Below are 21881 nucleotides of genomic sequence, written 5' to 3' on the forward strand. Positions count from 1 at the left end.
CTCTGGGGCTGTGTTCTTTTATTAATCGTGTGTCAGATATCCAGCCCCAGGGGACTTGGGTGCAGAGAATGGCTGCATGGGCCTGGGGCTTGACCATCATCACCTGGAAGGGAAAAAGGAAAACCAGGTGATCACAGGGGACTTGCCCAGGAGACACTCAGACACCCTGAGCCATCCCCTCCCTTCACTGGCCCTGTGACCACCAAGCCCACTGCATCTCCCCCAGGCTGTCCTGCCATGGCTGGTTGCTGATAGGAGGGGACATGGGGAGATGGCAGCCTGGGGGTGACAGGGGGTACATGGGATGGTGAGGGTCTGGTAGAGTGAAAGGACATTGAGCAGTGATGGGCCCAGGGCTGCTGGGGGAGCCATGGCAGAGCCAGGGGGCTGCTGGGTGTTGGCACTGGGTAGTGAAGGGCTGGGGGTGATGGGACACTGGGCAGTGACAGGCTGGGGACAGCAGGGACAGCAGGGACAGCAGCATCTTGAAGAATAAAGATAGGTCTAGGGACTGAATTTTTACTTCAATATGTTTTACTCTGTGCATCAGAGAACTTGTTTATACTCTGCTTTCACTACTTAAGGTTGGACACAAGCACTTTATTTGGAGTTCTGATCACCTTTTTTTGCTCTTCTAGAAGCCAATCAGAGCCAGTGAGTGGAACATCAAAAGCTGTATGTAAAATCACAGTCTCACACTTGCTATTACAGCCTGCATTTACATCCAAACAATGTACCCTTGTATTAATTTCCCAAACATTAACATAAAGTATTTTCCAATAAAACACAGTCTTTGTTGTAAATACAATGTATTTGATTCAGCATAGCAAAACTGTGTAATACCATCATTTGTACAGTTGGGTTTTTTTTCCCTAATTTTTGAAAATGTTACCAAAACCCACTGAGAATCTGTTACTGTTAAACTTGGTACTGTTTCTTACTTTTGACTCAAACAAATACTGAAACCAAGATACCCCAAACATTTTGAGGACATCTCTGTGCAGCTAAACAATTCCTTTTTGTGTCTGTAAATACCTGGGCATTTCTTCCTGAAACTGTATAATGGAGGTGAAATTGTTAGGGCCCCTCTGAGTACATAAATGTCTTCAGTAGATTGCCATCAGTTAAAGTATTGTTGCTCCCCCAGTTGGTATTCTGCAGTTCTGCATTTGATCTTTGGACTTTATCTGATGAAGCAGTTCAGTTGAATAGTTTGTCTGCACATGAAAATACCACCAGCTCAGTGTACACATCTTGGCACAAGATTGGAGCCCAGTGCCTTTCTGGGTAAAAGCTCTGTCATTTTTCTTCCCTTCTGCCTGCAGGACATGTTTGGATCTGGGTGACTTCAGGTTTGGATGCTGCTTCCATTTCCCAGAGGTTCAGCCTTGCTTCAGGATACCACCACTTGGAACTGACCCTGGGAAAACGGCAGCATTTTTCTACAGCTTTGCAAACACTGTCCTGCTGATTCTAAAATACAAATAAGGAACACAAGGAAATACCTGACAGGTAATGCTTTAGATCTGTATCTGGATAACCATTGAGATATGAGCAAAACTTTGATTTTTAACAATTTGAAGTCATTGGTTTAAGTTTATAACATGTTTCTCTTTGGATACTATCCTACAGAGGGTTGTTCCCAGCTTGGGAAGCCAGGAGGGGAGTAGCTGATCAGCCTCAGTGTAATCCTGCAGTGTTACTCAGCTTCAAGACACAAGGAAGCCCTTCAGAAGCTGTTCACCATTTCTGAGACATCTTGTGAATTTTGTGTTAAAAAGCCAATGTTTGCAGAGTAATTTAGTTGGCTGTAAGTTCTGGACATTTCAGTGGGTCTGCAAGAGTTAAATGAGGAGTGTTTGTGTAACAGGGACAACTGCATGACTATTTGTTGCTCTCTGGTCACTCTGGTTCTGGATCCAGTTTTGGAATGCTGGAGAGTGCCATAAATGGCAGTGTAGGTGCAGTGGAGGGCACAATCTGTTGGTTTGAACACAGAGCGTGTAAGTTGTGTCAGTGTACCTGATGGTTTCTAGGAGTGTGTTTGTGTGGCAGATGAGCAGATGTGGCCTTCTGGAACTGCTGTCATGCTGTGTTGTTCTGTGGAACTGCTGGCACGTTCAGTCTCTCACTCTGAATTGTGCTTTGGAGGAGAAGTGGATTTGTGTCTCTTCTCCAAGTGGATGGTGAGCTAAGGGGATATTTCTCCCTGAATAAACCTGAAGGTAAGCCATTCTTTGTTTGTTGAGTTCCAAACACTGCTCAAGCCTTTGGAACATGCTGGCTATGGTATTTAAGAAAAAGTATTAGATTGGAGCAAGCCTTGGGTTAGGAAAAGGAGGGGATGAAAGGCTTTTGCTGGTTAAAATAGTAATAATTGAGATGTCATTTAAAGCGTGAGGTTTAGATGAGATATGTCTGCATTTCTTTCCTTACCAGGGCCAAACTGTCGAGCCTGATCCCAGAGCTGGAAAGAGCACAGGAATTCCAAGGAGTTTCATGCTGGAGGTGAAAGATCCCAATACAAAGGGAGCTCTGCTGACAAGAACTGGGAAATATGCAATACCAGCTCTTAATGCATAAGTATGGAATTAACTGAACTGACCAAAAAGTGAACAAGAGAAATCATGGGGAAACATTGGAGTGCCAAAGCAAGCAAAAAAAGTAGTTTAATATAAATACCTGTATTTTAGAAGGCTAACGTGAGGTGAGCAGAATTCCATCTCTTATTTCCTTTGAAAAAATCCAGAGCTTGGAAAATTTTTCCTTGTACCAGTCTTAAACTTTTATGTTTTTCCTTCCCCACCTCCAGGGAAGCATATGCCAGAGGAAAGAAGGAAAGGCTTTTCTGTTTATCCACTCCTCCTCCTTCTCCTCTGATGATGATGATGGTCCCATACCTGATGAATTCTTGTGTGCTCTTTGCAAAGCCCTACTGACTGATGCAGCTTTTATTCCCTGCTGTGGGATCAGTTATTTTGAGGAATGAAAGTGTTCCTTGCATGTTTGTTAATTCAAAGCAATCACATCTGATCTTTTGAGAGCAGAAACAGGAGATAACAAAGTTGCTTTGTTTCCGGTTCTGTTTCATCCTGAAGTCTATCCTGAAGGATGCTTCTTACAGAAAGGGAAAAGAGCTTTCTGCTTATTTTCCCCTTTTCATGTGTCTGGTTAAATCCCCTTTACACACAGAAGGAGGAGTATGAGCAGAGTGTGTAATTGTGCAGGTGCTGACAGTCTTAGATATCAAACTATCTTGTCCACAGCCCTTTCTCTCATATAAGACTACTCTGGTGACTTACTGCTGACTAGAAAAAAACAAAACAAAACTGCCACTATTTAATATATAAATAGTTAAATATTTAATCCTTCAGAACTCAGGGTGTTTTCCTGATCACTGTTTTGTTCCCTAACCGTGAGGTTGGTGAATTCCACTCTAGTGTACAGTGGGAACAAGACTAGATAAAAGATCAAGGCACAACCTAACCCCATCTTCAAATGTTACAACAGTGAAATACCAAAACTGTGTGATTATTTGGTACAAACTAGAAATTTTTTTTTTACACTATTCAGCATTTATATCTTCATGCTCTCCACTCAAGATCCTATTCACACTTTGACCATATACGAGTTTTTTACAATTGATTAGAACTTGGAAATTTCCCTCCTTTCTTTAAAAAACATTTTGATGATTCTAATTCTACACAGGTATTTGAACAGCATTACTGGAGTCTGAGGAACATACCTGCCCAGCCTGTCAGCAGAGGTTTCTCCTGATGCTCCAGTTGCCAACAAGTGCTTACCCCAGGTAAACATGATGACTTTTATATAAACTGCTTGTGAGAAAACTTTATCTGTAAATAGTGAAATGGAAGAGTTTACATCTCCTTACACAAGGCTTCACTGCATAAGGCCAAACAAATGATGGGGAAAGTCCTTGCTCTTATTTTACAAGAATTTTGAATTTTTTCAGTTAAGTCATCTTAAGTAGATTTAGGTTAGTAGATCATCATTAAGTAGATTTAGGATAGATAGTAGGAAAACATTCTTCCTCATGAGAGTGGCAGGATACTGGAATAGGTTGCCTAGAGAAGTTGCTGATGCCCTTCCCAGGAAGTGTTCAAGACCAGGTTGGATGAGGCTTTGTGACACCTGGTCTAGTGGGAGATGCAGGGGCTTGGATCTTGATGATCTTGAAGGTCCCTTCCAACCCAAGCCATTCAGTGATTCTCTCCCTCCTTAGGAGCTGCGTCCTGACTTCTCTGCAATACCTGAAAAAGCGTGGGTTTTGTTCTGGGCAGCTCAGCAGACAGTGGTGAGACTCAGTGCCTGAGGCAAGTTTCTGCTTTTAAATTCTCTCCTGGCTGATGCCCAGCAGTGGGGTGTGGTTGGTGGCTAATTACAGCCATTAGTGGCTCATTTCAAAAGCTGGGCTGCCTGTGGAAGGTCAGGCTGGTGCTGGGGCCTGCAGAGGATGTGTTTGCAGCAGGGAACTTGAAGGTGATTTTCTGTGTAGCTGGGTGTGACACATGTGGCATGGTGACAGTTAACATTTGTGTTAACATTTTCCCCAGAGTTAGGGAAAAGATAGTTGTCCTGCCAGTAATTCCTGGTAGGCCAGGAGAATTCTAGATGTCCATTTCCCTCTAGTTATGGGTTAGACTTGTCTAGGGAAACACCCTGTACTTGTACAATGGCAGTGGAACTTCTGCAGTGAGCTCCGTGCAGTCAGAGCAAGCTAGTTTGCCATTTAAAGATGTGGTGAGATACCAAGGTCTGGGCAGGCTGCACCGCGTGGCTGCCCGCGGCCACCTGGTCTGGCTGAGGCACTGATGGATCAAGATTTGGGGCATCGACCGCCGCGACAGGGAGAATCGGTGATGGGCTGTGGGCCGCTGCTGGGACACCTTGGGTGGCGTGCGGGAGCATCCCCCCTGCAGGGTTTGTGTGGGATCCCCTTGGAGCTGATTGCTTGCAAAGCAAGATGTGCCCTGTCAGCTGGGAGGGGGAACTCGAGAGCTTTCCAGTGCTGGGAGCTGCTGGGTGGGCGCCAGTGGAGGTGCTGGGCTGCTGCTTGGCCCTGCTCTCCCTGCAGGGTTCTCTTGCAGCTGCTGAGGCCTCCCCAGGTCTCTCCTGCCCTGTGGGTGATGTGTGCGGGGTTGCAGCAGCAGCAGCAGCAGCAGCAGCAGGCAGCAAGAGCAGCAGGGTCTGGGCAGGGTCCCCCAGGCTGGGTGGTGCAACAGCTGTGGTTCTTTCATTGTCTCTCAGTGTTAAGGTCCCATGTTTGATTCTCAGGACACCTCTCCATCTGGGGTGTGCCAACGGCCACACTGATGTCGTCAAGTTTCTCGTAAGGCACCGCTGCCAGTTGGATGCTGCTGACAATTTTGGGACAACACCCCTGTTGATGGTGAGTGAGAGAAGTTCTGCTCTTGGAAGAGGGGCTTCTTGACTGTGCATGAAAGGAGAGGTGTCTAGCAGGACTCTGTAGGCAGAGCTGTGCGGAAACACGCCTGTTGGGTTTGGAGTGGAACAGGCACCTGTCAGATCATCTTTGCAGGTGCTCTTCTTTCCCAGTGGTCAGAAGCTAAGCGAGCTGTGATGGAGTGAAATGTGAATTTTGGAAGTCTTCCCTTTTTGTGTGTGTTCTCAGGCAGTGCAGTTCCAGCACCAAGCCAGTGCTGGTTTTCTGCTGAAGTGTGGTGCAGACCCAAACCTCAGAGACTTTGTCGGCAACACCGCCCTCCACCTGGCAGTCCTGTCTTGCAATCTGAAAGTTGTGGAGCTGTTAGTCGATCATAATGCCAATCTTGATGCCAAGAATAAGGTAAATGTTTCTATTTCTAAAGGAAATTGTTTCAGAAAGCGGCAGCAATATTTCTCTTGAAGACTATTTTTGACTTTGATGTCTGACTTGGTGTATTTGTCTGTCCTTTCAGGAGGGCTTCACCCCACTCAGTCTTGCTGTCTCCAAAGGTCAGGCAGAGACAGCTGAGTTTCTCCTGAGAATGGGAGCTGATGTGCATGCTCGAGACCAGCAACAAAGGTAAGGGGTTTATCCACATGGGTCCCTTGAGTATTCTTTTGGTGGGATTGCTGAGAGGCAATCATGCCTCATGTGCAGCCTCATGTGCACTGAAGTGTTGTACATGTGGCAGCTTGGTGTGACCATGCAGTTGTGTTGACTCCCTCTCCCATGTTCTTGTTGCTTTTAATGGAACCTGCTTTTTCTTTGGTTCATTGTCAAGTAATGGGAGAGCAAGCAGAGAACAAGCAGGAATGAAAATATTGACTGTCTGTGTAAAATGATGACTTCATAGCACATCTGGATCTTTCAGAACCCCACTCATGATGGCTGCTTCTGTTGGGAAGATGAAACTGATCCGAGTTCTCCTGCATCACGGTGCTGACATTTCCCATAAAGATCCTGATGGGCTGACAGCTGCTGATTATGCTTGTAATTATGGGTATCCCAGGTAAATGTTCAACTTTTTGGTTCAATGAAGTGGTCAGTAATAAGTGTGGCTTTTGAATAATTTTGGTGTTCTTTCTCTGGTGTGCTTAGGTGTGCTTTGTTAAAAGCTAGGCTGAAAGAGTGTACCAAGCAGGAGTTAATAACTTGGAATGTGCATCTATAGGATAAAGGTGACTGCAGGGAACACTGAAGTGTGTACCAGCCCTGCAGAAAGTTCTGTGTGTCTTGCCCTTCAGAAGTACTTAGGAGTACCTGAATTCATGTGAATGTGTGCAGGATGAATAAAAAATGGCTGTTAACTCTTCCGCTAAATGCTACCTGCCAGGAAGTGGTTGTTTTTACCAGCTCTGTTTTCCTCTCTCTCTCTCTCTCTAGGATTAGTGAGAAACTGTCAGAAAGTGCAGCTCCAAAGCAGGGAGAAGCAGCTCGTGCAGGTTACATGAAATAGTCCTGTGATCAAACACCTATCTCCTTCTGCGAGGTTTTCAAATCCAGTCTGTGCTTATGAGGCCACATAACCCTCAAAGAATCTTAGAAAAGTAATATTTTTATACAATGAAATTTAGTCTTGTGCTTTACCTCTCAGACCCTCCCGTGGAGGTTTTATTCTCTCTGGGTTCTTAAGGGTGTTTTATCAGAACTGTCTGGCAAATGGAGAGCATATAGTGTCCAGGGGACATTTCTTGGCATTACTACTGCAGTCTCTGGCTGGCACCATGAAGCACATGTCCTGCATCATGAGTCCCTTTGCTGTGCTGCAGTAACACGCTGAATGTGAGGTTAAGCTTTTGGTCTGGGTTATGCTGCTTGATTTTCTTTCCTTTTTCAGAATAGTTTGTAACTGGCTAGAGCAGCAGCTAGTATTGTCTCTAGCATAACATTACTCATCATACTACATGAACTAGTAAAACTTTTTCCTCTGCTGTGTACTCATGTGTGCAATGAGTACCTTGTTCATCTGTACTGCTGAATTTTTAGCATGCCAAATCTAATTTCACCGTGTCGTTTCATGTTTGAGCAGGAGTAGAAGACTCTTCCAAAGGAAGCTTGAAAAGGTGAGACTTTACAAATACTTGTAAATACTTCCTTGAGGGGTGACTTGGGAGGCACAGATGTCATCATTTTGCTTTGCTTTTTAAGCAGATCTGAGAAAAAAGGGATTGGTGATGGTTGGAGTGCTTCTGCACAACAGTTGGATTTGACTCCCAAGGTATGGTGCATTTCCAGGGAAATTGTCCTCTGAAAAGGAGTTATTTGAAGGCAAGTAACTGGGATTGAAAGCAACTGCAGTTCCAGCCAGCACTGTTTTCTCCTTAGAACCTTAGAGCTCTCTTCAAGTAGCTCAAGGGAGGTTGGAGTGAGGAGGGAAACAGCCTCTTCTCCTTAGTGAACTGGGATGGGAGCAGAGGAAATGGATGGAAGGTGCACCAGGGGAGGTTTAGGATGGGTGTTAGGGACCATTTTTTCACTGAGAGGGCTGGCAGGCATTGGAATGGCCCAGGACAGTGGTGGAGGCACCATCCCTGGAGGCACTGAAAGGGCATTTGGAGCTGGTCCTTAAGGCCATGGTTTAGTAGTTAGATGATGGTGTTGGTCAAAGGTTGGACTGGATGATCTTGGAGGTCTCTTCCAACCTATCCCATTCTGTGATAGAAGCAGTCTCTGGCCTGCCAGCCTTTCTTCTGCTGTCAGTTTTTCCTGACAGACCATAGGTGTGGCAGAGCGTGCAGTAGAGTTGTGGTTTGGCACAAAGGAGCAATAGGTAAGGACATAAAACCCACATTGTTTCATTTCTTGGTGCTCATTTGGGTCAGCTTTGCAGACCCTAAAAGTTTCTCAGTTACTTTTATAACCTGTTCTGTTCTTCTCCTCTGAGATGATTATTGTTTTCTGTAAATTTGGTGTTTAAATCCAAACAGATAGAGGAACAGGGCATTTCTTTGTGAGGACCTCCTGAAATCCTCCATCTGCTGCTGCTCCTTTCCTCCCCATCAGGTTCCCCCACCATTACTCAATGGCTGAGTGACTCAAACAGGTTCTTTTCTATGAGATGGCATTCTGTGCTTGTGTGTCACCTCGCACTGCACGTTTTCCCTCTTTTTTGGAATGCTCAGGCAGTGTTCTCTTTGTCAGCTCCAAGCTCTGGTGCCTGCTATTCTTACTGATGTGCTGAAGAATGAGCAACTTGTGCAGTGAAGTTAGGAGCATCTGCTGTGTTGCAGTGGGGTTCTGGAGGGGTGAGGAGCAGGAGTGTGGCAGTTGGAGATGCCAGCATGTTTAGTTTTAACATGATTTAATTTTCTTGCCTTGATGTAAATGGAAGTGATGCATTTTTCTGGCATGATCCTGAAATTGAGGGGTATTTTGGCTAGTGTACTTGCAGGGGGTAATTCAGGCATCAGGTCTAGGGATGTAAAGAGTTCCTTGAGTTTGTTGTTGTTTCTATTGAAAAAAAAAAATTTTGCAGAAATACATCTTTCTTTACAGAAGCAGCAGGAGCCAAAGGTGACACGGTGCATGAAGGCTTTCCAGCAGGGCAGGAAAACCAGTAAGCTATCTGGGAAAGATTGCATGATAGAGTGATCTGTACAAGTAGGCTTGCTAAGTAGAGTTTTGTATTTTGTCTTCTCTAGTAAGCAAGAAAATTAACTTTTGAAGACACGGCACTTTGTAATTTCAGAACCAAATAAGCCATATCCTTAACATTAAGTAAGCTATGGATCCCCTGCTAAGCCTTTGTCCCTGGCCAAGCCCTTCCTCTGCCCTGCCCATCCCTTCCCTACCTCCTTTTCCAGACATTGCCAGGTGACTCCTCTCCAGTGTATTAATCTGGAAAATTGCCAATTGCAATTAAATAAATAACTCCTTTTGTTCACATAGATTATTTTATTCTTTGTGCTGTTAGGTGATAGGCATGGTTCTAGAATCAAAATTACTAAAGAAAAGCCTCCAACATAAAACAGCGGAGTAGCAGAGTGAAATAAAACCACTGAGTGTCTCCTTTCCTCCCTGGTGTGTAGGTGCCCTGCCACCCGTGGAAGAAGTGGAGAAAGCTGAGGATTTTCTCTGGACTTCTCCCTGGGATTCTGAGGTACTTTGTGTGAGGGACAGGGAGGTTGCCATGGTGGGGCTGGGAAGGGTAGGAGGGAGATCCAGGAGCACCTGAGAGCTTGCTGTAACTGAAATGAAGCTGGGCTGAAGTGGGGAAGTGCTTCTCAGGGGCTGTGCAGAAGCAGGGCTGAGACTCAGGACCTCAGAATTCTGCTAAAGATTTCCCTGGAAACACAGAAGGCCTTGTAGAAGAAAGCAAAGTTTCCCTTTTCTCTTCCACAAAAAATGTTCTTCAAGCTGTCAGCGGATGGCAAAGCAGATGCTTGTTTCTGCTCTTCCCAGCTTTTTTCTTTCATCTCTTTCAGGAAAAAACAGCTGAACAACAAAAAAAAGAAGAAGAGAAGAAAGAACTTGCTGTAGAGCTAAAAACTGCCATTGCTGGATGTACAGAAAAGTACTTCTTAAATGGCAGCCCTGATGAGCCCAACACAACGTGCAGTGAAAACAGTGGTGAGAGAAATGATCTAGATCCAGATACTTCCTCTATCAATATAGATCCACACAGAGTAAATGAACTAAACTAGTGGTTGACTTCTGAGGTTGCAAATTTTATCCTGGCCTGTAAATCCTGGTGGCCCCTGGCAGAGTAGGAAAGCAGCTTTTGTGCGTTTCTGTTCCTTTTCTGAGACCTGAAGTTGTGGTGTGTGGTAGTTAAGGTTTGCAGTGTGGTAGTTTAGGTTTGAAATGTGACAGTTAAGGTTTGGCGGCCGGAAGATATCGTGCTGTATGGAAAGTTAAGATAAGGCTTCCCTCCTGACAACCAATAGGTATGGGTCCCTAACGCAAGCAGACGGAAATGACGGTGTGAACCTAGGCTATAAAATGCGGTGTAACATAAACAATAAATGCCATTTGCCATCCATCATATTGATGTCTGTGAGCTGATGGCCCGGACAACCTGGGGTTGGTTGCTGAGTTGTTCTTGAACCAGGTCGCCACGCCTCATCGGAGGCAACAGTGGTGTTGGATTGCAGATGGTGCTCTATGCAGCAAGTGCCCTTCTTGCTTCTGTTGCTGTGTTCTCCCTGAAGCAATCTGACCAAAATGTGCAGATGGAGAAGAAAAGGAGGACTGGAGTGCCTTGGGTGTGCTAGTAGAATTCCCCTTCCTGGCGAGTGCTGTTGGATTGAAAAGTGTGCTTGCTCTTGGCTGAAGCCAGGGAAAGCCCTTCTGTTTAAGTGCCTCAGCTGCTCTGGTTTTAAAATGTAGGAGGTGTCTGCAGTGCCCCCCGTGTGTGTGTGTGTGTGTGCTGGAAAGCATTGCAAGCTGGGTGAGAGGGGAGCACTTGTGTTCCTCAGCTCAGGCCTCAGAGCAGGAGGAGGCCCCCTTTGCATTGCTGGAAGCATCTTGCTCGTTACTGCATGGACCACAGTTTATCTTAGAGAGAGATCCTTCACCTTGAAGACACTGGAGTGATTTATTTGTGGCCATACTGATATTCAGAAACTTTCTTTTTTACATAAGAAAGTTTAATGCCAACAAAGAAAGTATTTAACACATATTTAGCACATTAAAATCTCTATTCTGATCATTTTCTCTCTATCAGCTCACAAAATTGAGGGGATGTGATGTTTTGTGTTAAGATTGTTCTCACCATTAATCAAGATGCACTCTAGGAGTAAATAAGTAGCATTAAGTCCTGCTGGTTGTAAAAATCTGTTGTTTTCCCTGTAGGTGAGGACTCAGGATCTACTTTCGATGTGTCATCACCAGAAAAAAAAAAGAGACCTAAAGGAAGCCAGTGACAACTCTGGGGTGCAGGTATGTGAAGCCAAATATTTGGCATTAGAGTCTGGACTGGTAAGTGGCATTATAGAGTAAATTGCATTATACAGTAAGGTAAAGAAGAGTAACCAGAAAGTGACTAATGGTGATGTCAGAGTCCTGCAGAGGAAGGTTGTGTTTCTGTCTGAAGTTGGTAGAGTCCTCCTAGGATGGGGAAAAATCCTTGCCAGATGCTGGATATTTGCTGCACTGCTGCTTTGTTTCCAGCTGGTTTCCTTCAGTTTTGACCAGTGTTGTTCCTGCTGTGCTGTGCAGACAAACAATGCAGTCAAATGCTTTTTTTTTTCCAAAGCAAAATGCATATTGAAAGGAAGAGGGAGATTTGTAACAGAGATGTGTGTGATTAGACATGCCTGGTCTTCCCCTTTATAAGAGAAAGTTCATACAAGAAGCCTTGAAATTTGGTGCCCTTTGAAGCTTTCCCTGCCTCTGCAAAACACGTGTGTGTTTGGCCATGTCAGGAAGTGTTTGAAAAGGCTTTTTTCTGAGGGCATTCATGAGGGGAATAGGGCAGGCATCCTGTTGGTGTGTGGCATCTGGGGCAGGGCTGGGCAGAGGGGTCTGGAGTCCCTGTGTAACACCTCAGGGGAGAGTGGAGCACATTATTCCCACTTTTGGGACATGGTTGAGTGGTGTTGGTTTCCCAGTTGGGCTGGAGGATCCAGAGGTCTTTTCCAGCCTTACTGATTCTGTGATTCTATGCTATGACTCTGTCCATGCAGGAGGCACAGAGGATATAAAGAAGGCAGAGGTGCTGAATGCCTTCTTTGCCTCTGTCTTTACTCCTGCGGGGTTTCCGCATGAGCCCCAGATTCATTTAGCCCCAGAAGTAGTCGAGATAGATGAGGAGTTAGACATAGTAGATGAGGATTGGGTCAGGGATCAGCTGAGTAATCTGGACATCCATAAGTCAATGGGTCCAGATGGAATGCATCCAAGGGTGCTGAGGGAGCTGGCGGAGGTCATTGCTAGGCCACTCTCCATCATCTTCAGTAAGTCATGGGTAACAGGAGAGGTGCCTGAGGACTGGAGGATAGCAAATGTCACTCCAGTCTACAAGAAGGAGAACCCGGGTAACTATAGACCGGTCAGCCTCCCCTCCATCCCTGGAAAGGTGATGGAACAACTTGTTCTTGTCACTATCTCCAGGCATATCAAGGACATGGGAGTCATCAAGAGCAGTCAGCATGGTTTTATCAAGGGTAAATCATGTTTGACTAACCTCATAGCCTTCTATGAGGAAATTACTAGGTGGATAGATGATGGAAGAGCGGTAGATGTGGTTTATCTTGATTTCAGTAAAGCATTTGACACCGTCTCTCACAGCATCCTTGTAGATAAGTTGATCAAATATGGGTTTGGTGATCAGGTAGTGAGGTGGATCAGGAACTGGTTGAAAGGAAGGAGTCAGAGAGTTGTAGTCAATGGGGCTGAATCTGGTTGGAGGTGTGTGACTAGTGGAGTCCCTCAGGGGTCGGTGCTGGGACCGGTGTTGTTTAATATCTTCATCAACAACTTGAATGAGGGTATAGAATGTACCCTCAGCAAGTTTGCTGATGACACTAAGCTGGGAGGAGTGGCTGACACACCAGAGGGCTGTGCTGCCATTCAGAGAGACTTGGACAGGTTGGAGAGTTGGGCAGGGAGAAACATGATGAAATTCAACAAGGGGAAGTGTAGAGTCTTGCATTTGGGGAAGAACAACACGATGTCCCAGTATAGGTTGGGGGCTGACCTGCTGGGGAGCAGTGTAGGTGAAAGAGACCTGGGGGTCCTGGTTGACAAGAAGATGACCATGAGCCAGCAATGTGCCCTTGTGGCCAAGAAGGCCAATGGCATCCTGGGGTGCATTAGAAAGGGTGTGGTTAGTAGGTCAAGAGAGGTTCTCCTCCCCCTCTATTCTGCATTGGTGAGGCCGCACCTGGAGTATTGTGTCCAGTTCTGGGCCCCTCAGTTCAAGAAGGACAGGGAAGTGCTTGAAAGAGTCCAGCGCAGAGCTACTAAGATGATTAAGGGAGTGGAACATCTCCCTTATGAGGAAAGGCTGAGGGAGCTGGGTCTCTTTAGTTTGGAGAAAAGGAGACTGAGGGGTGACCTCATCAATGTTTTCAAATATGTAAGGGGTGAGTGTCAGGGAGATGGAGTTAGGCTCTTCTCAGTAGTGACCAGTGATAGGACAAGGGGTAATGGGTGTAAATTGGAGCATAGGAGGTTCAAGTTGAATATTCGAAAAAATTTTTTTACTGTAAGGGTGACAGAGCCCTGGAACAGGCTGCCCAGGGAGGTTGTGGAGTCTCCTTCACTGGAGACATTCAAAACCCATCTGGACACGTTCCTATGTGATGTACTCTAGGTGGCCCTGCTCTGGCAGGGGGGGTTGGACTAGATGATCTTTCGAGGTCCCTTCCAACCCCTAGGATTCTGTGATTCTGTGATTCTGTGATTGGCCCAGCTCCATTGGCCCAGGCATTTATTCCATCAGCTGCTGGAAAACCTGCAGGAGCAGCAGCTCATCCAAGGAAGGGCAGTGACTGTTGCCCAGGAATGGTTTAATGAAGTTTTCCAACAAGTCAATGCTGCTGCTGAGAAACAAGTGTACATGCTGGAAGAGAGGAACAAGAAATTAAAGGCCAAGTGTGCTGGTTTAAGAGAACAAATCTCTAACTATGAGGCTGACAAAGTAAAAAGAGAGGTAAAGTGTACACTGTTTGCAGGCTTGAAGGCAACTTTCTTGGTGTTAATTTCTGTTTGTGTTTTGAGGCCCATTCTGAGAGACCTTCCTGTTGCTCAAAAGGTCAGTTTCAGCCACTGACCTAAACTTTGTTGTATATTTTGTGTATATTCTGTTGTGTGTTTAGCAATATTTAAATTTGTTCTTTGTGTCTGTGTTAAGGCTGATTAAATGGTCAGAAGACTGGTTAGAATCCAATTAAGCTGACGTTTCTTTTTTCCTCTAAACTCCGGAGCATTTGAGTGAAGTGAATACCTGCATGTTTCAGATAACCACCTTCTTCTTCATTTTTTGGATAATTAAAGATGAATAATACTTGAGCCTTTCTTAGGTGTTAGAAAAGGGAAACCCTCATGAGCAGGTGCTGATAATTTGGAGGTGCTCAGCTGGTGACTGCTGGTGGCAGGCAAAATTTTCCTACCTTTTGAATTGAGTCCCAGGACAGGTCTAACTGCATAGTCAAATAAGTTAAAGTACAGGCATAGTTCATGTTCTTATAACCTTTTTCATACTCATGTAACCATTTCATCAGGGCAATGTCAGAGAGCTGCAGCAGGAGCTTGCTGAAGCTCTTAAAAAGCTGTCTGAGGCAGAAGCTTCACTGGAAGTTGCTATGAGGCGCTGCAGGAACCTGAAGGAAGCCAACCTGGGCTTGAAAAAGGAATTGAGAGAGGCTAAATCCAAGGTACGTGAAGTTGTCCCAGAATTCCAGAACAACCTCCAGCACATCCCAGAGATGGGATGATGTGTGGAGGACTCACACTGTTTGATAAACTTGGTGTCCATGTCTGTGACATGAGGACACTGTGTCCTTACTTGGTCCAAGGATTGTGTGTGGGAAGGTGCTCTGCAAAAGAGACTGACCTGTCTGTTGCTTATTCCACGTGGTTTGGCCCAGCAGGTTGTCTGATTTCTGAAGGACAGTAGAAATTCTGGACTGCTGCACTTGGGCTTCTTTATGCTCACTGTGCTTCCCCTCACACCCCCCTCTGGTAACAGACAGAATCTTTTTGGTTGGAAAAGACCTTAAAGATCAAGTCCAGGTGTTAACCCAGCACTGCCAAGACCACCATAAAATCATGTTCAGAATGGTTTTGTACCTTATTCTCCATATATATATATTCTGAAACAGAAATCATCTTTATTTCCTTATGAGAGGGGATAAAGTGACTGAAGGCAGTTTAGGAGAGGGATCGAGTTTTATTTCATATTTTCAATTGAGGAGGAAAGCAGTGGATAGAGAGAGTGCCATGAGTCCCTTAAAGAGTTGGAGGGTGAGTGTTGGTGCTTGGAACCATGCTGTAGGGGATCAGGGGAGGGATGGGAGAGAGCAGTCTAGAGGATGGCAAAGTAACAGGGTTTGTGTTCATTTGCTAGTAGGAGTGAAAGCTTGAATGTATTTGAACTGATGACAGTTCTTTGGGTAGCAGGTGTGTGCAGACATGGGCAGTCATGCTTGAGTTCTTCAGCAGCAGTTGTTTTTTCTCTAGAAAAGCTCTCCCAGCTGATATGGATTCTTGCTGTGTTTTGACAGTGTCGGGAACTGGAAGAGCAGCAGCTTCGATATGAGCATCAGATTCATGACTACAAGGATAGGAAAAGAAAACTAAGAGAGAAGTCCCAAAAACTGAAAGACCTCCTGTCATCATCTTCTGAGACCAGGGCTACAGTAAAAGAGCTGGAAGAGCGTGTGCAGTGGTAAGAGACTGACGCAGAGAACCAAGGTGTCTGTCACTGTCTGGGGTTGTGTGGAAGCCACAGCACAGCCTCGCTGCATCACAGCAAGTTAACAGATGGTTTTGAAGATGCTTTTGTTTGTGTTTCCCCTGCTGCTCTTTAAGAATTGCTGCTCTGGTGGATTTCTCTAATAAGGCCTGTATTTCTTTTTAAGCCTTTCCATGGAAAATGCCAGACTGGAAGGCACAGTCCAGCAGCAAAGACGTATGATTGAAGCCCTTGAGGGAACCCTGCAAGCCTCTGCCTCAGTAAGCTGGTCCTCACCTTGCCTTGTTGTGAGCTCCTGAGCCTCCTTACCCATTGCTGTGGGGAAATGCTAAGATGAGGTTTTCCTGGAGAGCTGAGGGGAGCTCAGTTCCTGCTTTCTCCTGCATACAGGCTGCTGGGACAGCATCCTGGCCTGTCCCCAGCTTTCTGGTTTTGAGAGTTTTCCGTGGTACTTCAGGAAATGCTCCTTAATGCTCTAAAAGTGCAGGATTTGTCCCAAATCCAGTGGTGTGACTGTTGTCTGCCCTAGGCCCTTCCTGGCCTCAGATGCTGCTTCAGACACTTGCTGTCCTGGGAATTCCCCTGGGGCTATTGATGGCAAGCAGCTTGTGCCAGAGGCCTGACTGGCATCCCCAGGCTGGAACAAAAACAGACTCCCCAGAGCTTTTGCTGTGCAGAATTGCTTTTCCTTTGGCCACTCGGTGTGCCTTTGTTTTCCTGAAGCAGTGAAGAGGAATGCCTGTGGGATCATTGCCCATGCAAGCCTTGGAATTCCCCGCTGCTGCTGCTGCTCAGTGGTTGGTTTTAGCTTGGATAAGGTGCTTTCAGCTGTGGTCTGTGTGAATAAATCATTTTTGTATTAACTGGTGCATGAGGGGTCTGGTGAAGACTGCTTGTGAAAGTGTGACTTTGCTGTAGTGCTGCTGAGGAGAGGAGAGGGAAAGCAGTCAGGGTGCTGGTCCTTCCCCTTTGGTTCACAGGGCATGGTTTTCAGATGTCCTGTGGGTGGGAAAAGCTCCTCCTGATGGTTTCCACTGAAGTTTCTTTGTGTCCCGCACAGTGTTCTCCCTCTCCTTGAAGAAAAGAGCAGAGGAGATGACTGCAACCAGTTTTACAGTGCCCTCAAACTAAGGCCATTTTGATCATTGGTGTTGGGGTATAATAGGAATAAAGAGGTGAAGAGGTGGATGTAGTATTCATTTTTGGTAAGGAGGAGTCTGGAACTTTCAGGCTGGAAAGTCAGAGTGTGTCTTCTTGCTTCTTTTACTGCTTTTGTAGATTGATGACCGCCTGGAAGACTTGATGACCAGCTTAGGAGCTTCACGGGCAGCTGCAGAGGAGCAGCACCAGCAGCAGGTACATGAGAGGCTTGTGTGTTTTCTACTTTGCTTTTTCTTACAGAGTGCTGCTAAAGCATCCAGTAAACTTGTGTTCTAGATAGTTGAGCTGAATTAGCAGGTTCTGTTCCACTTTGGTGCTGGAACTGCTAGGCAAATCTTGGTCCCTTTGGGTAGCAGCATAAATAGCACTGCTGATCTGAAAAGTTTTTCCTTTTGTCACTGTTGCTTTCACAGCTGCAAAAGCAGATTGTGCCATCTCTGCCATCAAAGGATTTGCACAGCGTGAGGAAAAAGAGGCTGAAGCCAAGATTGCACCCTGGAGACCACGGTTCTCCTCTTGGAAGGAGAAAGAATGAAACAGGTGAGCCCAGGAAACCCTCCAGAGGACCAGCCAATACCCAGCACCCCCTTGTTCACCTTTTTGTTGAGTACTTCTCTATTCAGGTGTTTCTCTTATTCCTGCTCTTCAGGCTCAGACTCCCTTGTGATTTAGGGATCCTCCAGGAAGCAGATAAAAGCTAGCTGGGTCTCTGAGTGTAAATTTTGGAGTGGTTGTATCAGGCAGAGTTGCTGGTGTGGTTTGCTATCAGCTGACCACATTGAGTAAGGATGCAGTTGCCCATTCTTTCCTGGATTTCTTCTGGTCATCTTCTGACCCCTGCGTTTGGGCCAGGATAAAGGTGGTTTTCTGTTTCTGTACTTTTGCTTTTAGCTAAGTCCCTTGTAAGTAGTTGCATTTGCTGAAATTAACAGCAAGTTTCTCATGCAGTGTATGTGCTTCTAGGACTGATAACACTTGATGTTTATAGTTACTGCTAGAGACTGGTATGCAGAGCCAAGGACACTGCTCAGCTCTGAGGAAAACATTTTACCGTCCAGGAGGACACAGAGGCCCATCCTGAGCCCTCCTTTGGGGAGGAACAGACAAGATAGATGCCAGAATTAACCAAACAGAGTATTCCATCCCATATGCGTCACACTCAGTATAAATTTGAGGCATCACGAGGGCCGAGCCAGATCTTTTCCTGATTTCCTGCTTCCCTTCCTTTACCCGGCATCCTGGAAGGATCCTGTCTGTTCATCTGCCTGTGGTCCTGATCCCTGCCAGCCCATATCTGTGTGTTCCTGCCTCCAGTTCCCGACTGCTGCCGACTGCAGGAGTCTGGGCAGGGTAAAATGTTTCATGCTTCCAGTTCAGTGTCTGGAGGAGCTGCGGCATGTTTTGAGGGGAGTGGGAGCCTAAAAACCTTGCAGAAAAACATGCTTAAGGAACAGGGGGCAAATGAACTAGTGCCTGGGAAACAAGAAAGAGCTGCCAGATTCCAAGGAGCAGTCTTTCCCTTTTCTCCTTTTCTGCAGAGGTAAAAATATAAGTACAAATTCAGGGCAGCTGCCAGCTCTTGGCTGGTTTGGCTGAGAGAACAGCAAGAGGGAGAAGAAACGTGAATCAAAATCACCTCTTTGCCTTTGCTTCAGTGGGGGCATCTCTTTCCATTGTTAGATACTGGCCTGTTGGGTGGGAAATCTGATGAAATATTCTCCGGAATTGTGTCCCTTGGCTTTCTGTGGCAGTTGGCTGACAGATGGAGGTGTAGTGCAGCTGCTGTGGGGGAAGGTGAGGTGCAGGTCCTGCCTGTAGATCCTGTTGTGTGCCCAATAGCAAAGCAGTTCTGCTGATGGGTAAAGCTGAAAAGGTGATGTGCAAAGCAGTCTCTGCAAGGGCACCTCAAGGGCTGCTGTTGTGTAGAGGCAGGGAGATGGGAAGAGTCCCCACAAGGCTGTCAGGGTCCATGAGCTCCAGGGGCAGGAGCAGTCCCACACCCCCTCCCCAAGAAGAGCAGCAGAGCTCTGGTAGCAGAGAGCCATGGGGATGAGCCAAGAGTGCAGATCCCCAGGGCAGCCCCTGGGGACAGGCAGATCTGCATTCCTGCCAGGACATGGTGTCCATGGGTGAGGGTCAGGGCTGAGAGCAGGGAGACCCAGCCCAGGCCACCATGTGGAATGCCACCATCACTCAGAAGAACTGTATGAAGCTGGCTTTGCCCAAGTTCACCCTCAGTGCCCATCTTAGGCACGACTTGAGCTGGAGAAAGTTCAGGTTTTGCTTTTGTAAATGGTGTCATTGCTTCCCTGGGCACGGTGCAGTGAGGTGATGCAGAAAATGTTGTTGAACTTGTTGCTCACTAGTGGCTGCCTCAGCCCACCTTTCCCTTGTCCTGGGGACCCAGAAGCAGAGTTCCCCAAAGTGCTTTTGAGGTGGTTATTGCTGTTGAGTAGCATGAAAGAAAAGTCACCTGCCTTTGCTGGGGCTCATGATTAGTGCAAAAGTTTGTCAAGTTTTTGTGTTTCTCTTGGAAGAGTTCTTTTGAATGACAGGGAAGGTCATTCTATGGAGGCAGATATAAATAAAATCAGAGAAAGTTTAGGGTTGGAAGGGACCTCAAACGATCATAGAGTCCAACCCCCTGCCAGAGCAGGATCACCTGCAGGAGGTCACATAGGAACAGATCCAGGTGGGGTTTGAATGTCTCCAGAGAAGGAGACTCCACAGCCCCCCTGGGCAGCCTGTGCCAGTGCTCTGTCACCCTCGGGGATAGAGGGAAAAAAATTCTCCTCATATTTATATGGAACCTCCTCTGCTCAAGCATGTATCCGTTGTCTCTTGTCCTCTCAAATAAGTGAAGTTTCTTCCTTCTGTTAGAGCCTCTTTCAAGTTTCCACCATGCCAGTTTCCTCCTCTTTTAATGACTGACAGGATATCAGGTTTGATGTTGAATGGATACAGAAAAAGTCTGCTTCTGGAGGGGGGAAGAGAAGGACAGAGGTGTAGCTGACCATTGGGACCTAACAGAAGGCTGATATTTCCTGCACATTTTTAAAGTAAACTGCAGCTTTCACCTAAAGTGGAGAATACATCTTCCTCCTTCAGTAAGAGCCATGTTCTGAACCACTATTTCAAAATTTCTCAGGGTAGAGATAAAATAGATGGTGTGTTTGTCAGTTCCATAATGAAGCCTGACTGTGGTGACAGTGTGTAAAAATTCCTCTAAAGCATGGGACGTGGTGTTTGTGCTGAAACCAGAAGGTGGGCAGGCATGGGTGTGTTTGACTTCCCATGGGCACACGAGCATCTCCCAGCAGAATAGTCCCAGTGCTTTTCCAGGTAGGCCTGTGGGTGAAATGCTGCCAGTTTGGTGCCTCTTGGTGTGTGACCTGCTGCAGGAGAACTAAGAAGGGCTGGGAACCTGAGGAATCCTGTCAGAAATGATGTGACAGCTGTTCTTTTTTAAAAGGAAGCCCTTGGTTTCAGTCTGATTTTAGGACTGAGTCAGCAGATGACAAATACAGTCCTGGTGGCCAGCCCTTCACCAAGTTTTCAGAGATTGACTTCTCTTATATCCTGCTGAGTTCCTTTTCTTTTCTGTTTGTTTGTTTGTTTTGTGTCTCCCTCTACAGCTTGATGAACTTTTTTGGAAGCTGGAGTTAGAGCCTGAGGCAGGCATGCAGGGAGAAATCCAAACTCAGGCCTCAGGCTCAGTGAGCAGAGATGTCCATCCTGGGGAGGAACCAGGAGCAACTGGAGAAGCCCAAAGAGCAGCTGCACGCAGAGGTGAGAAACATCACCCCTCAGTTCTGAGAAGAGAAGCCACCAAAGTGGCAGGGTGGGAGACTCCTTCTCTGAGGAACCCTTTTCTCTCTGCCCTCTCCTACAGAGACAGTGTTCCTTCTTTAGCAGCTTTGATGAATAACAGTGCTGAGAGGGAGGGATTCTTTCTGAAGGAGAAGAATTCTTGCCCGTGGTAGCTCTGGGGTTCTGCCTGGGTTGCTGAGGGGAGTGAGGAGGCTCAGGTGCCTCAGGGAGGAAATCTGTGGCCTTGCCACTGGGCAGGTTCAGCTGAGGGGTGGGAGAGTTCCCTTTTTCTTTGTGGTGGGTAAAAGTGTGTTACCTGCTTCAGGAGCAGGCAGCTTCCCAGGACAGACTGGAACAGAGCAGAGCCCATGAGCACGATGAATTCAGAGAGAGAGCTGCTGCTCTGCAGAACTGGAGACCTTGAACAGGGATTGGACACTGAAAGGACCCTGAGGGAGAGCATTGTTCTAAAGCAAAAGTATGAAAAGCTGTATCTGGAGGAAGTGAAAAAGAGAAGATGCCTACAAAATAGACTGAGAAGGTGGGTACATGCTTTTTGCAGTGTTTTAAGGGATGACTTTTTTCTCGTGTGTTTTCCTCCAAAACTTCCTCTTCTACATCTGGTCAGCATTCTATCTGTAAACATGAGATGGCATATTTGTGAGGAAGGTTCCTTTAACCCTCCCTCTGTCTTAATGAACTAGAGAAAGCCAATCCTGCACTCCATGAGAAGTGCATTAGAAGAAGAAGAAACAGGGTTGCAGCCTATGAGGCATGGGTAAGCATTTTGAAATCCTGTTCTTTACTACTGCTGAAGAGAATCCATGAGCAGGGCTGTTCCAGTTGATTTGTAGTTCCAAACGATATGGTCTGTTTCTGTTCCTTTTCTGATTTTGTTTTCCATCTGCACTCTTGTGTCACAGGAGTCTTGGCACTGTTGATGTTTTAACTTGCTTCATTTCCATGTGGGCCATGTTCTTCTTTCTCCCTGAAGAAGACCTTTGAACTGAAGGCCATTTTTCTTTCTTGTTCATCTCCTTAATAATCAATAGTCCCTTTTCCCTGCAGCCAGGTACAAGGTTT

General features: G+C 46.2%; 2 protein-coding genes across 2 annotated transcripts; both read left to right on the forward strand.

Moving 5' to 3' along the window:
* The first annotated feature begins 4693 nt into the window (after positions 1 to 4693).
* Positions 4694 to 6923, forward strand: LOC115600312 (ankyrin repeat domain-containing protein 7-like). The gene is made up of 6 exons (XM_030468685.1): positions 4694 to 4713; positions 5296 to 5410; positions 5654 to 5827; positions 5940 to 6046; positions 6339 to 6476; positions 6851 to 6923. Exons 1-6 carry the CDS (start codon positions 4694 to 4696, stop codon positions 6921 to 6923), a joined length of 627 nt encoding a protein of 208 aa, XP_030324545.1.
* A 6899-nt stretch (positions 6924 to 13822) lies between these two features.
* Positions 13823 to 20850, forward strand: LOC115600313 (ankyrin repeat domain-containing protein 26-like). The gene is made up of 7 exons (XM_030468686.1): positions 13823 to 14063; positions 14635 to 14787; positions 15637 to 15800; positions 15994 to 16087; positions 17106 to 17183; positions 17402 to 17528; positions 20624 to 20850. The coding sequence occupies exons 1-7, from the start codon at positions 13971 to 13973 to the stop codon at positions 20626 to 20628; spliced, it is 714 nt and encodes a 237-aa protein (XP_030324546.1). The 5' UTR covers positions 13823 to 13970; the 3' UTR covers positions 20629 to 20850.
* Positions 20851 to 21881: the final 1031 nt, after the last annotated feature.

The sequence above is a fragment of the Calypte anna genome, unplaced genomic scaffold, assembly GCF_003957555.1.
Source record: "Calypte anna isolate BGI_N300 unplaced genomic scaffold, bCalAnn1_v1.p scaffold_217_arrow_ctg1, whole genome shotgun sequence".
Taxonomy (NCBI): Eukaryota; Metazoa; Chordata; class Aves; order Apodiformes; family Trochilidae; genus Calypte; species Calypte anna.

Excerpts from the sequence above, each read along its gene's own strand:
- LOC115600313 (XM_030468686.1), top strand. The coding sequence starts at position 13,971 with ATGCTGGAAGAGAGGAACAAGAAATTAAAGGCCAAGTGTGCTGGTTTA. Across the intron at positions 14,064-14,634 it reads CTGACAAAGTAAAAAGAGAG|GGCAATGTCAGAGAGCTGCA; the intron begins GTAAAGTGTACA and ends CCATTTCATCAG. Across the intron at positions 14,788-15,636 it reads TGAGAGAGGCTAAATCCAAG|TGTCGGGAACTGGAAGAGCA; the intron begins GTACGTGAAGTT and ends GTGTTTTGACAG.
- LOC115600312 (XM_030468685.1), top strand. The coding sequence starts at position 4,694 with ATGGCAGTGGAACTTCTGCA. Across the intron at positions 5,411-5,653 it reads GGACAACACCCCTGTTGATG|GCAGTGCAGTTCCAGCACCA; the intron begins GTGAGTGAGAGA and ends GTGTGTTCTCAG. Across the intron at positions 5,828-5,939 it reads ATCTTGATGCCAAGAATAAG|GAGGGCTTCACCCCACTCAG; the intron begins GTAAATGTTTCT and ends CTGTCCTTTCAG.